The 17,093-nt window shown below is 44.1% G+C and overlaps 1 protein-coding gene across 1 annotated transcript in view; it reads left to right on the top strand.

Moving 5' to 3' along the window:
• LOC110512834 (otogelin-like) overlaps positions 1–17,093 on the top strand; it is a 124,887-nt gene that overhangs the window by 37,599 nt on the left and 70,195 nt on the right. The window contains exons 12-13 of the mRNA XM_036964552.1: positions 4,405–4,503; positions 10,005–10,188. Coding sequence (XP_036820447.1) covers positions 4,405–4,503; positions 10,005–10,188 — 283 coding nt within the window. The remainder of the gene's footprint in view (positions 1–4,404; positions 4,504–10,004; positions 10,189–17,093) is intronic.

The following is a 17,093-nucleotide window of genomic DNA, read 5'->3' on the forward strand; positions in this document are numbered from 1 at the left end:
GTGACATTATTGACTGACAGTATATATCCTTCCCCTGTAGAGGTGACATTATTGACTGTCAGTATATATCCTTCCCCTGTAGAGGTGACATTATTGACTGTCAGTATATATCCTTCCCCTGTAGAGGTGACATTATTGACTGTCAGTATATATCCTTCCCCTGTAGAGGTGACATTATTGACTGTCAGTATATATCCTTCCCCTGTAGAGGTGACATTATTGACTGTCAGTATATATCCTTCCCCTGTAGAGGTGACATTATTGACTGACAGTATATATCCTTCCCCTGTAGAGGTGACATTATTGACTGTCAGTATATATCCTTCCCCTGTAGAGGTGACATTATTGACTGTCAGTATATATCCTTCCCCTGTAGAGATGACATTATTGACTGTCAGTATATATCCTTCCCCTGTAGAGGTGACATTATTGACTGTCAGTATATATCCTTCCCCTGTAGAGGTGACATTATTGACTGTCAGTATATATCCTTCCCCTGTAGAGGTGACATTATTGACTGACAGTATATATCCTTCCCCTGTAGAGGTGACATTATTGACTGTCAGTATATATCCTTCCCCTGTAGAGGTGACATTATTGACTGTCAGTATATATCCTTCCCCTGTAGAGGTGACATTATTTACTGTCAGTATATATCCTTCCCCTGTAGAGGTGACATTATTGACTGTCAGTATATATCCTTCCCCTGTAGAGGTGACATTATTGACTGTCAGTATATATCCTTCCCCTGTAGAGGTGACATTATTGACTGTCAGTATATATCCTTCCCCTGTAGAGGTGACATTATTGACTGTCAGTATATATCCTTCCCCTGTAGAGGTGACATTATTGACTGTCAGTATATATCCTTCCCCTGTAGAGATGACATTATTGACTGTCAGTATATATCCTTCCCCTGTAGAGGTGACATTATTGACTGTCAGTATATATCCTTCCCCTGTAGAGGTGACATTATTGACTGTCAGTATATATCCTTCCCCTGTAGAGGTGACATTATTGACTGACAGTATATATCCTTCCCCTGTAGAGGTGACATTATTGACTGTCAGTATATATCCGTCTCCTTCCCCTGTAGAGGTGACATTATTGACTGTCAGTATATATCCTTCCCCTGTAGAGATGACATTATTGACTGTCAGTATATATCCTTCCCCTGTAGAGGTGACATTATTTACTGTCAGTATATATCCTTCCCCTGTAGAGATGACATTATTGACTGTCAGTATATATCCTTCCCCTGTAGAGGTGACATTATTGACTGACAGTATATATCCTTCCCCTGTAGAGGTGACATTATTGACTGACAGTATATATCCTTCCCCTGTAGAGGTGACATTATTGACTGTCAGTATATATCCTTCCCCTGTAGAGGTGACATTATTGACTGTCAGTATATATCCTTCCCCTGTAGAGGTGACATTATTGACTGTCAGTATATATTCTTCCCCTGTAGAGGTGACATTATTGACTGTCAGTATATATCCTTCCCCTGTAGAGGTGACATTATTGACTGTCAGTATATATCCTTCCCCTGTAGAGGTGACATTATTGACTCAGTATATATCCTTCCCCTGTAGAGGTGACATTATTGACTGTCAGTATATATCCTTCCCCTGTAGAGGTGACATTATTGACTGACAGTATATATCCTTCCCCTGTAGAGGTGACATTATTGACTGTCAGTATATATCCTTCCCCTGTAGAGGTGACATTATTGACTGTCAGTATATATCCTTCCCCTGTAGAGGTGACATTATTGACTCAGTATATATCCTTCCCCTGTAGAGGTGACATTATTGACTGTCAGTATATATCCTTCCCCTGTAGAGGTGACATTATTGACTGTCAGTATATATCCTTCCCCTGTAGAGGTGACATTATTGACTCAGTATATATCCTTCCCCTGTAGAGGTGACATTATTGACTGTCAGTATATATCCTTCCCCTGTAGAGGTGACATTATTGACTGACAGTATATATCCTTCCCCTGTAGAGGTGACATTATTGACTGACAGTATATATCCTTCCCCTGTAGAGGTGACATTATTGACTGTCAGTATATATCCTTCCCCTGTAGAGGTGACATTATTGACTGTCAGTATATATCCTTCCCCTGTAGAGGTGACATTATTGACTGTCAGTATATATCCTTCCCCTGTAGAGGTGACATTATTGACTCAGTATATATCCTTCCCCTGTAGAGGTGACATTATTGACTGTCAGTATATATCCTTCCCCTGTAGAGGTGACATTATTGACTGTCAGTATATATCCTTCCCCTGTAGAGGTGACATTATTGACTGTCAGTATATATCCTTCCCCTGTAGAGGTGACATTATTGACTGTCAGTATATATCCTTCCCCTGTAGAGGTGACATTATTGACTGACAGTATATATCCTTCCCCTGTAGAGGTGACATTATTGACTGTCAGTATATATCCTTCCCCTGTAGAGGTGACATTATTGACTGTCAGTATATATCCTTCCCCTGTAGAGATGACATTATTGACTGTCAGTATATATCCTTCCCCTGTAGAGGTGACATTATTGACTGTCAGTATATATCCTTCCCCTGTAGAGGTGACATTATTGACTGTCAGTATATATCCTTCCCCTGTAGAGGTGACATTATTGACTGACAGTATATATCCTTCCCCTGTAGAGGTGACATTATTGACTGTCAGTATATATCCTTCCCCTGTAGAGGTGACATTATTGACTGTCAGTATATATCCTTCCCCTGTAGAGGTGACATTATTTACTGTCAGTATATATCCTTCCCCTGTAGAGGTGACATTATTGACTGTCAGTATATATCCTTCCCCTGTAGAGGTGACATTATTGACTGTCAGTATATATCCTTCCCCTGTAGAGGTGACATTATTGACTGTCAGTATATATCCTTCCCCTGTAGAGGTGACATTATTGACTGTCAGTATATATCCTTCCCCTGTAGAGGTGACATTATTGACTGTCAGTATATATCCTTCCCCTGTAGAGATGACATTATTGACTGTCAGTATATATCCTTCCCCTGTAGAGGTGACATTATTGACTGTCAGTATATATCCTTCCCCTGTAGAGGTGACATTATTGACTGTCAGTATATATCCTTCCCCTGTAGAGGTGACATTATTGACTGACAGTATATATCCTTCCCCTGTAGAGGTGACATTATTGACTGTCAGTATATATCCGTCTCCTTCCCCTGTAGAGGTGACATTATTGACTGTCAGTATATATCCTTCCCCTGTAGAGATGACATTATTGACTGTCAGTATATATCCTTCCCCTGTAGAGGTGACATTATTTACTGTCAGTATATATCCTTCCCCTGTAGAGATGACATTATTGACTGTCAGTATATATCCTTCCCCTGTAGAGGTGACATTATTGACTGACAGTATATATCCTTCCCCTGTAGAGGTGACATTATTGACTGACAGTATATATCCTTCCCCTGTAGAGGTGACATTATTGACTGTCAGTATATATCCTTCCCCTGTAGAGGTGACATTATTGACTGTCAGTATATATCCTTCCCCTGTAGAGGTGACATTATTGACTGTCAGTATATATTCTTCCCCTGTAGAGGTGACATTATTGACTGTCAGTATATATCCTTCCCCTGTAGAGGTGACATTATTGACTGTCAGTATATATCCTTCCCCTGTAGAGGTGACATTATTGACTCAGTATATATCCTTCCCCTGTAGAGGTGACATTATTGACTGTCAGTATATATCCTTCCCCTGTAGAGGTGACATTATTGACTGACAGTATATATCCTTCCCCTGTAGAGGTGACATTATTGACTGTCAGTATATATCCTTCCCCTGTAGAGGTGACATTATTGACTGTCAGTATATATCCTTCCCCTGTAGAGGTGACATTATTGACTCAGTATATATCCTTCCCCTGTAGAGGTGACATTATTGACTGTCAGTATATATCCTTCCCCTGTAGAGGTGACATTATTGACTGTCAGTATATATCCTTCCCCTGTAGAGGTGACATTATTGACTCAGTATATATCCTTCCCCTGTAGAGGTGACATTATTGACTGTCAGTATATATCCTTCCCCTGTAGAGGTGACATTATTGACTGACAGTATATATCCTTCCCCTGTAGAGGTGACATTATTGACTGACAGTATATATCCTTCCCCTGTAGAGGTGACATTATTGACTGTCAGTATATATCCTTCCCCTGTAGAGGTGACATTATTGACTGTCAGTATATATCCTTCCCCTGTAGAGGTGACATTATTGACTGTCAGTATATATCCTTCCCCTGTAGAGGTGACATTATTGACTCAGTATATATCCTTCCCCTGTAGAGGTGACATTATTGACTGTCAGTATATATCCTTCCCCTGTAGAGGTGACATGCCCAGATACCATGGAGTACGGAACCTGTGTGTCGTCGTGCCAACGGCGTTGCTCCGCCCTGTCCACGCAGCAGCACTGTGGAGAGGAGTGTGAGGAGGGCTGTGTGTGTCCACACGGCACCTTCTACAGCACACACACACACACCTGTGTGCCCAGGTAAGACTGGCGCTGGCGCTGGCGCTGGGAGTCTATATTTAGTTTGGAACAAATAGAAGTGACACTTATTCAGAGTCTATATTTAGTTTAGAAGAACGAGAAGTGACACTTATTCAGAGTCTATATTTAGTTTAGAAGAACGAGAAGTGACACTTATTCAGAGTCTATATTTAGTTTAGAACAACGAGAAGTGACACCTATTCAGAGTCTATATTTAGTTTGGAACAAATAGAAGTGACACTCAGTCCATTATCATCATTGGGACTAAAGGAAAGTCCAACAATGTTGTAACTTAGTTGTCCTTCTGAATACACATGAATCAGTGTTGTCCTGATTACATGGCCCCAGGACTTAGCACTTCCTTTACACATGAATCAGTGTTGTCCTTCTGATTACACATGAATCAGTGTTGTCCTTCTGATTACACATGAATCAGTGTTGTCCTTCTGATTACATGGCCCCAGGACTTAGCACTTCCTTTACACATGAATCAGTGTTGTCCTTCTGATTACACGGCCCCAGGACTTAGCACTTCCTTTACACATGAATCAGTCTTGTCCTTCTGATTACATGGCCTCAGGACTTAGCACGTCCTTTACACATGAATCAGTCTTGTCCTTCTGATTACACGGCCCCAGGACTGCTTTAAGAGTTAAAAAAAAAAATACATGTTTTCTTGGAATTTCAAATGGTGACCTTGAGCTTGTAAGCAGAACACCCACCAAGTCTAGTCCTCCACCAAGTGATATTTTGTATTTCAGCTCAAGGTCAAGTCCTGTCTTCCATATCTCCCATAGACATCCCAGAGACCCTGCAGACCTTGGCAGTTGTGCTCTCTTTTCATTAAAAAAAACCCCACTCTTGCCTCAATAAGACATGAGGCTTAATTCACCTTTAATGTCCCCAGGTTTTTTTTAACATCCTACAGTTAGCGCAGTGCTGTTACTTACCTGGCGATAGAGTTACATTAAGGAATTTGCGGTGAAACCCTGCAACCCCCCCATTCATTCCCACTCAAGCTGTGGACAACACAGATATCTGATAGTCAGTGAGAAAGAATGTGTAACACAGAGGCTGATGTGTTGCCATGGCCTATATGTTACAGAGGCTCTTAGCCTCTGCTAGACACGGTTTTAACTGCACCACTCAATTGATTCTACAGCCATTTTAGGTGAAGGGAGAGATTTGGGATCTTATTTTCAATGACGGCCTAGGAACAGTGGGTTAACTGCCTGTTCAGGGGCAGAACGACAGATTTGTACCTTGTCAGCTCAGGGATTTGAACTTGCATCCTTCCGGTTACTCGTCCAACGCTCTAACCACTAGGCTACCCTGCCGCCTCAACTCAGATTATGCAGGTGATGCAATTTTGATAAGATCTTCAATGTATCTCCAATCAACAACAACAACAAAAACAGTATTTATTTCCCTTAGAATGAGTTCAGTTGAGATGTGGAGTCTGTATAAAAGGCTCAGCTTGATGGCTTGTTAGCACCAAACAGTTCTATGTTACAACTGCCTTCTGGTGTGTTTCTGTGTCTTCACATGTTTGTTGGTTCGTGATTGTGTGTTTTCTCTCTCTGTGTGTGTGTATCCGTGTGTGTGTGTGTGTGTGTGTGTGTGTGTGTGTGTGTGCATGTTTCTGTATGTATGTTGCATGTGTGTATGTGTTTGTATGTTTGTATGTCTGTGTGTTTGTCTGTGTGTGTGTGTGTGTGTGTGTGATCCCAACAGGAGCTCCTGTCCCTGTAGTTTCCTGGGGGCGGACTATACTCCAGGCGATGTGATCATGACATCAGCAGGTGTACAGTAAGACACTCCTCATCATCTCTCTTTAACAAACTAATAAACCAGATGTTCAACAAAGAAACTCCCTCTGATACTCTCTCTGATACTCTCTCTGATACTCTCTCTGATACTCTCTCTGATACTCTCTCTGATACTCTCTCTGATGCTCTCTCTGATACTCTCTCTGATACTCTCTCTGATACTCTCTCTGATACTCTCTCTGATACTCTCTCTGATACTCTCTCTGATGCTCTCTCTGATACTCTCTCTGATACTCTCTCTGATACTCTCTCTGATGCTCTCTCTGATACTCTCTCTGATACTCTCTCTGATACTCTCTCTGATACTCTCTCTGATGCTCTCTCTGATACTCTCTCTGATACTCTCTCTGATACTCTCTCTGATACTCTCTCTGATACTCTCTCTGATGCTCTCTCTGATGCTCTCTCTGATACTCTCTCTGATACTCTCTCTGATACTCTCTCTGATACTCTCTCTGATACTCTCTCTGATACTCTCTCTGATACTCTCTCTGATGCTCTCTCTGATACTCTCTCTGATACTCTCTCTGATACTCTCTCTGATACTCTCTCTGATACTCTCTCTGATACTCTCTCTGATGCTCTCTCTGATACTCTCTCTGATACTCTCTCTGATACTCTCTCTGATGCTCTCTCTGATACTCTCTCTGATACTCTCTCTGATACTCTCTCTGATACTCTCTCTGATGCTCTCTCTGATACTCTCTCTGATACTCTCTCTGATACTCTCTCTGATACTCTCTCTGATACTCTCTCTGATGCTCTCTCTGATACTCTCTCTGATACTCTCTCTGATACTCTCTCTGATGCTCTCTCTGATGCTCTCTCTGATACTCTCTCTGATACTCTCTCTGATACTCTCTCTGATACTCTCTCTGATGCTCTCTCTGATACTCTCTCTGATACTCTCTCTGATACTCTCTCTGATACTCTCTCTGATACTCTCTCTGATACTCTCTCTGATACTCTCTCTGATACTCTCTCTGATGCTCTCTCTGATGCTCTCTCTGATACTCTCTCTGATACTCTCTCTGATACTCTCTCTGATACTCTCTCTGATACTCTCTCTGATACTCTCTCTGATACTCTCTCTGATGCTCTCTCTGATACTCTCTCTGATACTCTCTCTGATACTCTCTCTGATACTCTCTCTGATACTCTCTCTGATACTCTCTGATACTCTCTCTGATACTCTCTCTGATACTCTCTCTGATGCTCTCTCTGATACTCTCTCTGATACTCTCTCTGATACTCTCTCTGATACTCTCTCTGATGCTCTCTCTGATACTCTCTCTGATACTCTCTCTGATGCTCTCTCTGATACTCTCTCTGATACTCTCTCTGATACTCTCTCTGATACTCTCTCTGATGCTCTCTCTGATACTCTCTCTGATACTCTCTCTGATACTCTCTCTGATGCTCTCTCTGATACTCTCTCTGATACTCTCTCTGATACTCTCTCTGATGCTCTCTCTGATACTCTCTCTGATACTCTCTCTGATACTCTCTCTGATACTCTCTCTGATACTCTCTCTGATACTCTCTTTGAAACTCTATTTGAAACTTTTTGATAGTCTCTTTGATACACTCATAGGGATATATAGGGCACATAGGGCTATATTGGGACCATAGGGATATATAGGGCCCATTGGGATATATAGGGCCCATAGGGATATATAGGGCCCATTGGGATATATTGGGACCATAGGGATATATAGGGCCCATTGGGATATATAGGGCCCATAGGGATATATAGGGCCCATTGGGATATATTGGGACCATAGGGATATATAGGGCCCATTGGGATACATTGGGACCATAGGGATATATAGGGCCCATTGGGATATATAGGGCCCATAGAGATATATAGGGCCCATAGGGATATATAGGGACCATAGGGATATATAGGGCCCATAGGGATATATAGGGACCATAGGGCTATATTGGGCCCATAGGGATATATAGGGACCATAGGGCTATATTGGGACCATAGGGATATATAGGGACCATAGGGATATATAGGGACCATAGGGATATATAGGGACCATAGGGATATATAGGGACCATAGGGATATATAGGGACCATAGGGCTCTAGTAGTGCAGTCTATAGGAAATAGGTTGCCATTTGGGATGTGACCAGTATTCACATTATTTTGTTGAGTTAAGAATGTTATTGTTTGTGTTGATTTAACGTTGTTCTTGTTGTCTTGAGTTAATGATGTTATTGTTGTGTTGAGTTAACGATGTTATTGTTGCGTTGATTTAATGTTGTTCTTGTTGTCTTGAGTTAATGATGTTATTGTTGCGTTGAGTTAACGATGTTATTGTTGTGTTGAGTTAACAATGTTATTGTTGTGTTGAGTTAACAATGTTATTGTTGTGTTGATTTAACGATGTTCTTATTGTGTTGAGTTAACGATGTTATTGTTGCGTTGAGTTAACAATGTTCTTGTTGTGTTGAGTTAACAATGTTATTGTTGTGTTGATTTAACGTTGTTCTTGTTGTCTTGAGTTAATGATGTTATTGTTGTGTTGAGTTAACAATGTTATTGTTGCGTTGAGTTAACGATGTTAATGTTGCGTTAAGTTAACGATGTTCTCTCTTTAGGATTTGCCAAGATGGCAAGCTAGTTTCCCAAAGTCCTGCCACTGGTAAGTTACTTTTAAGAGAATGATATTGAACCATGCTACAATATCAGAAGATGGCAAGCTTGTTCCCCAAAGTCCTGACAGTAGTTAGTTACCTTTAGGAGAATGATCTGGGCTAGATTCCCCAAAGTCCTGACAGTAGTTAGTTACCTTTAGGAGAATGATCTGGGCTAGATTCCCCAAAGTCCTGACAGTAGTTAGTTAGTTACCTTTAGGAGAATGATCTGGGCTAGATTCCCCAAAGTCCTGACAGTAGTTAGTTACCGTTAGGAGAATGATCTGGGCTAGATTCTCCAAAGTCCTGACAGTAGTTAGTTACCTTTAGGAGAATGATCTGGGCTAGATTCTCCAAAGTCCTGACAGTAGTTAGTTACCTTTAGGAGAATGATCTGGGCTAGATTCCCCAAAGTCCTGACAGTTGTTAGTTACCCTTAGGAGAATGATCTGGGCTAGATTCCCCAAAATCCTGACAGTAGTTAGTTACCTTTAGGAGAATGATCTGGGCTAGATTCCCCAAAGTCGTGACAGTAGTTAGTTACCTTTAGGAGAATGATCTGGGCTAGATTCCCCAAAATCCTGACAGTAGTTAGTTACCTTTAGGAGAATGATCTGGGCTAGATTCCCCAAAGTCCTGACAGTGGTAAGTTACCTTTAGGAGAATGATCTGGGCTAGATTCCCAAAAGTCCTGACAGTAGTTAGTTACCTTTAGGAGAATGATCTGGGCTAGATTCCCCAAAGTCCTGACATTAGTTAGTTACCTTTAGGAGAATGATCTGGGCTAGATTCCCCAAAGTCCTGACAGTAGTTAGTTACCTCTAGGAGAATGATCTGGGATAGATTCCCCAAAGTCTGACAGTAGTTAGTTACCTCTAGGAGAATGACATTAATAATTCTATAGTCTCTAAAGAGCTCTCAACGACATGTACCTCCTACCTGTACCATCTCTTGTTCCAGACCAACAGTGTCCGCTGGGTCAGATGTACCTGGACTGTACTGAGGGGCTGGAAGGGCTGAAGGCTATAGATGGGATCAGCCTGGGTAGAGGACTGGGCTGTGAACACACCTGTGAATCCCACCTGCTCAACCTCACCTGTTCAGCTCATGAACCGTGCATACCTGGCTGTGTCTGTCCCCCTGGGTGAGTGCTAGTACTTTAAACACCTCTTACTTCCTGTACCCACGAGGATTCACTGTGTATCAATGTTCCCTCTAGCAGTCAGACCCCATTCACTGTGTATCAATGTTCCCTCTACCAGTCAGACCCCATTCACTGTGTATCAATGTTCCCTCTAGCAGTCAGACCCCATTCACTGTGTATCAATGTTCCCTCTAGCAGTCAGACCCCATTCACTGTCTATCAGTGTTCCCTCTAGCAGTCAGACCCCATTCACTGTGTATCAATGTTCCCTCTAGCAGTCAGACCCCATTCACTGTGTATCAATGTTCCCTCTACCAGTCAGACCCCATTCACTCCCGACACCTCCACGTTGGCCCTAACCCTTCAGTGTGTGTTGGTGTAAAGGGTCTGGAGAAGAACAAGCAGCATAGTGATGGAGCTTCCACTTTATTGGGTCAACCTTGGAGATTCACACACCCTGGATGGAAAAGTACTGTAGAAACTGGAGTGTCAGTGTGTGTATGGCCTGGTGAAACTAATTACAACAGGTTCAGGTGTCATCGATCTGTGACTGTGTCTCTGTGAGTCTGTTTGTCTGTGAGGTCAGCAGCTCCGTCAGCTAGCTAAGTCTTTATAGAAATGTCTAATGGTAGTATAGGGCAGCATGTCTCTGTGTAATGGTGGTGTAGGGCAGCATGTCTCTGTGTAATGGTAGAGTAGGGCAGCATGTCTCTGTGTAATGGTAGAGTAGGGCAGCATGTCTCTGAGTAATGGTGGTGTAGGGCAGCATGTCTCTGAGTAATGGTAGAGTAGGGCAGCATGTCTCTGAGTAATGGTAGAGTAGGGCAGCATGTCTCTGAGTAATGGTAGAGTAGGGCAGCATGTCTCTGAGTAATGGTAGAGTAGGGCAGCATGTCTCTGAGTAATGGTAGAGTAGGGCAGCATGTCTCTGACTAATGGTAGAGTAGGGCAGCATGTCTCTGAGTGATGGTGGTATAGGGCAGCATGTCTCTGAGTAATGGTAGAGTAGGGCAGCATGTCTCTGAGTGATGGTGGTATAGGGCAGCATGTCTCTGAGTGATGGTGGTATAGGGCAGCATGTCTCTGTGTAATGGTAGAGTAGGGCAGCATGTCTCTGAGTAATGGTGGTGTAGGGCAGCATGTCTCTGACTAATGGTGGTGTAGGGCAGCATTTCATTAATGTTAGCTCTCCGTGTACATTTAAGGGCCAGCCTTTCTACACTGTTCCGGGCCGATTGTAATTTGCCTAAGTCCCTCTTTGTGTCACTTGACCATATGACTGGACGGGGGTCCAGGTGCGATAAAACCAGGGTCTTACACAGGTAATATTACACTTAGATATGTGGCACACACGTCCAGCCACCCCTCAATGTTTTTCTATTCAGCATGGGAACAGACAGACCCCTGGGAAAATCCTGACGTTGGTGATCCCTTTTCCCGAAGTGTTCTCATATGTTAGACGGGGAAAAGGGAGATCGCTATCTAGCTTACTCATGACCTAGAAAACAAGCTATCCTGAACTTCAAACCACCAGTTTGTGGATTCAGTCTGCTACAGGATGTGGCCTGTAGCGTACACGGGGAACCAACGTGGAAGTACAGATTACAGAAGTAGTAAGTAGCTGTTTGACGGAATGAGGGATTCTAAAAGTTTGACATAATGAGGGATTCTGAAGGTTTGACAGAATGAGGGATTCTGAAGGTTTGACAGAATGAGGGATTCTAAAAGTTTGACAGAATGAGGGATTCTAACGGTTTGACAGAATGAGGGATTCTAGAGGTTTGACAGAATGAGGGATTCTAAAGGTTTGACAGAATGAGGGATTCTGAAGGTTTGACAGAATGAGGGAACTCTGAAGGTTTGACAGAATGAGGGATTCTAAAGGTTTGACAGAATGAGGGATTCTAAAAGTTTGACAGAATGAGGGATTCTAGAGGTTTGACAGAATGAGGGATTCTGAAGGTTTGACAGAATGAGGGATTCTAAAGGTTTGACAGAATGAGGGATTCTAAAGGTTTGACAGAATGAGGGATTCTAGAGGTTTGACATAATGAGGGATTCTAAAGGTTTGACAGAATGAGGGATTCAGAAGGTTTGACAGAATGAGGGATTCTAAAGGTTTGACAGAATGAGGGATTCTAAAGGATTGACAGAATGGGGGATTCTGAAGGTTTGACAGAATGAGGGATTCTAAAGGTTTGACAGAATGAGGGATTCTAAAGGTTTGACAGAATGAGGTATTCTAGAGGTTTGACATAATGAGGGATTCTAAAGGTTTGACAGAATGAGGGATTCAGAAGGTTTGACAGAATGAGGGATTCTAAAGGTTTGACAGAATGAGGGATTCTAGAGGTTTGACAGAATGAGGGATTCTAGAGGTTTGGCAGAATGAGGGATTCTAAAGGTTTGAGAGAATGAGGGATTCTAAAGGTTTGACAGAATGAGGGATTCAGAGGGTTTGACAGCGTTGAGATTGGTTTGTCCCCACCCTGGCGGTAGACACAAAGATAGTTCAGTCAGTCCTGCTGCTTGAAGACGATATCTTTGTGAAAGGGCGTATCGTTTAGACGTTTTACCTGATATCCAGGATGGAAAATTGAGATGGGATGGGAGGAACGGGAAAAGTGGATCGGAGGGAGGTGTGTTTGTGATGGGGGAGACGGAAAGAGGATTCGTTACTCGGTAGGAGTAGGAGGAGTGATTCACTGATTCCTGTTACACACACTTCTCGACCTTTACAAGAACCAACTTATCACACACTCCTCGACCTTTACGAGAACCAACCTATCCCACACGAGCATCATGGGAAGGAGATGTGGATGCATGAGAAGCCTGTCATGAGTGTTTAATAATGGCCTGCAACTGGATATTCTAGTGGGGAGGTTGGAAGTCCTGGTCAATATGGACACAATGAGGCCTTATACCGCAGAGCGCTGCAACCTGGACTCAGGGGTAGACGTAATGTTTTGTATGTTATGTATTAATTAGTGGATGTCCATTATCCATTTCGTATGATATATGTTTACGAATTCCAATTTGCTGTGGCTCATGTCAGCTATGTGTCTTACGTTAATGCTAGCTAGGTGGCTAGCATTAGCTAGGTGGCTAGGGTTAGCTAGGCTAGGGGTTAGGTGTAGGTTTAGGGTTAAGGTTAAGGTTAGGGTTAGGACTTAGCTTAAAGGGTTACGGTTAGGGTTAGAGGATGGGTTAGCTAACGTGCTAAGTACTTGCAACGTAGCTAAAAAGTAGTAAGTAGTCGCAAAGTTGATAATTAGTTGTCCGTGATGAGATTTGAACACACAGCCTTTGGGTTGCTAACCGTTGGCGTTACACCTCTACCCATCTGTCTTATGTAACCATACCAAACGTAACATATCATACTAATTGGAGTGTCCCAGATTTACATGTACTATGATACGTCTAGTCTATGAGACCAAGCTTTGTAGAGGGACAGTGATGGCTGCATTTGGAGTATTGATACATCAATGGGGAAGTGATAGGCTAGGAAAGTGCCATTGAGGCCTTACAGCAGCCTACCTGTTGCGTTAGATTATCCCCACGACAGTGTTAAACTGGCAATCCTGGCTTTTTACAAAATGTCTATAAAATGAGTTTTGAAAATATGCTCCACCAACACAAGTGTTACAGTAGGTCAACTGCAGTTATACCTCAGTACTAAGACTTAAAAAAACAAAAAAAACTAATGGGAAATCATTAGTGAAGGTGCTGACAGCAGAACCCCATTTTGTTTTCAATCACAATGGGGCACCTTGTTTATGAACTAAAATGTAGACCTTTCAACCATTCCTAACTTTTCCACAATTAACATGTCTGTTGAACTCATATGAACCTGAAGTTGCAGGTGGAGGCAGGATCTGATAAATTATAAATTATTACACGTTATCGCAAAATCACAACGAGACTTTATCTCGTTATAGCAGGATATTTATTTTAGTGATCCGTTTTCAGAAAAGTAACGTTCCACTCAGTTTGCATTACCTGATCCTCATGATCTGAGGTTTCATCTGTTCTCCTTGCCCCCGACGCATGCTCTCTCTCTCTCTCTCTCTCTCTCTCTCTCTCTCTCTCTCTCTCTCTCTGTCTCTTTCTCTGTCTCTCTCTCTCTCTCTCTCTCTCTCTCTCTCTCTCTCTCTCTCTCTCTCTCTCTCTCTCTCTCTCTCTCTCTCTCTCTCTCATAAAATCGTTTTTATGAGCTGAGACATTCCACTCGTTATGAATTTGTGTAATTCTGCCCATGCAACTACCCCTTGGTCCCCCTCTCCGTTCTCTCTTCTCTCTATCCCCTTCTCTCTCCGTCTATAAGTGGCTTTTCTTTTGTTGTTTATGTAGTAAACAGGTGGTGTGTAGGGTGCTCAGGTGTCGGTTAAGCCTCTTAAATAAATTCCTGCTACCACGTTTAACTAGTACCATCAACACTTTCTCATTATCACCATGAGAGACAGAGGGTTGTGATCTTCCTCATTCTACCACGTTTAACTAGTACCATCAACACGTTCTCATTATCACCATGAGAGACAGAGGGCTGTGCTCTTCCTCATTCTAACACTTTCTCATTATCACCATGAGAGACAGAGGGTTGTGCTCTTCCTCATTCTAACACGCTTCATCATCATCATAAGGGACAGAGGGTTGTGCTCTTCCTGTGTTCTCTCGTCCTCAGCCTAGCTCTTCCTGTGCTCTCTCTTCCTCAGCCTTGCTCTTCCTGTGCTCCCTCTTCCTCAGCATAGCTCTTCCTGTGCTCTCTCTTCCTCAGCCTAGCTCTTCCTGTGCTCTCTCTTCCTCAGCATAGTTCTTCCTGTTTTCTCTCTTCCTCAGCCTATCTCTTCCTGTGCTCTCTCGTCCTCAGCCTAGCTCTTCCTGTGTTCTCTCGTCCTCAGCCTAGCTCTTCCTGTGTTCTCTCTTCCTCAGCATAGTTCTTCCTGTTTTCTCTCTTCCTCAGCCTAGCTCTTCCTGTTATGGTGAGTGAATGAGGACCCAAAAGCGAACTAACTTAAACAGAGCTTCTTTAATAACCAAACATAGGTAGGCTCAGATAGACCGGCAGATTCCGATAGGACAGGACAAGGTTACAGCAAACATGACGATAGTCTGGCTCAGGCATGAAACACAAACAAACAAGAATCCGACAAGGACAGGAGCAGAAACAGAGAGAGATATAGGGACCTAATCAGAGGGAAACAGGGAACAGGTGGGGAACGGGTAGTTAGAGGAGACAAGGGACAGCTGGGGGAAAGCGGGGGAGAAAAGGTAACATAACAACGACCAGCAGAGGGAGACAGGGTGAAGGGAAAGGACAGAGACAAGACACAACATGACAGTACCCCCCCACTCACCGAGCGCCTCCTGGCGCACTCGAGGAGGAAACCTGGCGGCAACGGAGGAAATCCTCGATCAGCGCACGGTCCAGCACGTCCCGAGAGGGAACCCAACTCCTCTCCTCAGGACCGTACCCCTCCCAATCGACAAGGTACTGGTGACCACGGCCCCGTGGACGCATGTCCAAAATCCTGCGGACCCTGTAGATGGGTGCGCCCTCGACAAGGATGGGGGGGGGGGGGGGGGAAGACGAGCGGGGGCGCGAAGAACGGGCTTAATACAGGAGACATGGAAGACCGGGTGGACGCGACGAAGGTATCGCGGAAGAAGAAGTCGAACTGCGACAGGATTAATGACCCGAGAAATACGGAACGGACCAATGAACCGCGGGGTCAACTTGCGAGAAGCCGTCTTAAGGGGAAGGTTCTGAGTGGAGAGCCAAACTCTCTGACCGCGACAATATCTAGGACTCTTAGTTCTACGCTTATTAGCAGCCCTCACAGTCTGCGTTCTATAACGGCAAAGTGCAGACCTGACCCTCTTCCAGGTGCGCTCGCAACGTTGGACAAAAGCCTGAGCGGAGGGGACGCTGGACTCGGCGAACTGAGATGAGAACAGCGGAGGCTGGTACCCGAGGCTACTCTGAAAAGGAGATAGCCCGGTCGCAGACGAAGGAAGCGAGTTGTGGGCGTATTCTGCCCAGGGGAGCTGTTCTGACCAAGACGCAGGGTTGCGAAAAGAAAGACTGCGTAAGATGCGACCAATAGTCTGATTGGCCCGTTCTGCTTGACCGTTAGACTGGGGGTGAAAGCCGGAAGAGAGACTGACGGAAGCCCCAATCAAACGGCAAAACTCCCTCCAAAATTGAGACGTGAATTGCGGACCTCTGTCCGAAACGACGTCTGACGGAAGGCCATGAATTCTGAAAACATTCTCGATGATGATTTGTGCCGTCTCTTTAGCAGAAGGAAGCTTAGCAAGGGGAATGAAATGGGCCGCCTTAGAGAACCTATCGACAACCGTAAGAATAACAGTCTTCCCCGCTGACGAAGGCAGTCCGGTGACAAAATCTAAGGCGATGTGAGACCACGGTCGAGAGGGAATAGGAAGCGGCCTGAGACGGCCGGCAGGAGGAGAGTTACCGGACTTAGTCTGCGCGCAGACCGAACAAGCAGCCACGAAACGACGCGTGTCATGCTCCCGGGTGGGCCACCAAAAACGCTGGCGAATGGAAGCAAGCGTACCCCGAACGCCAGGGTGGCCGGCTAACTTGGCAGAGTGAGCCCACTGAAGAACGGCCAGACGAGTAGGAACGGGAACGAAAAGAAGGTTCCTAGGACAAGCGCGCGGCGACGGAGTGTGAGTGAGCGCTTGTTTTACCTGCCTCTCAATTCCCCAGACAGTCAACCCGACAACACGCCCCTCAGGGAGAATCCCCTCGGGGTCAGTGGAGGCTACTGAAGAACTGAAGAGACGAGACAAAGCATCAGGCTTGGTGTTCTTAGAGCCCGGACGATAAGAAATCACGAACTCGAAACGAGCGAAAAACAGCGCCCAACGCGCCTGAC

The sequence above is a fragment of the Oncorhynchus mykiss genome, chromosome 26 (genome assembly GCF_013265735.2).
Source record: "Oncorhynchus mykiss isolate Arlee chromosome 26, USDA_OmykA_1.1, whole genome shotgun sequence".
NCBI classification, from domain to species: domain Eukaryota; kingdom Metazoa; phylum Chordata; class Actinopteri; order Salmoniformes; family Salmonidae; genus Oncorhynchus; species Oncorhynchus mykiss.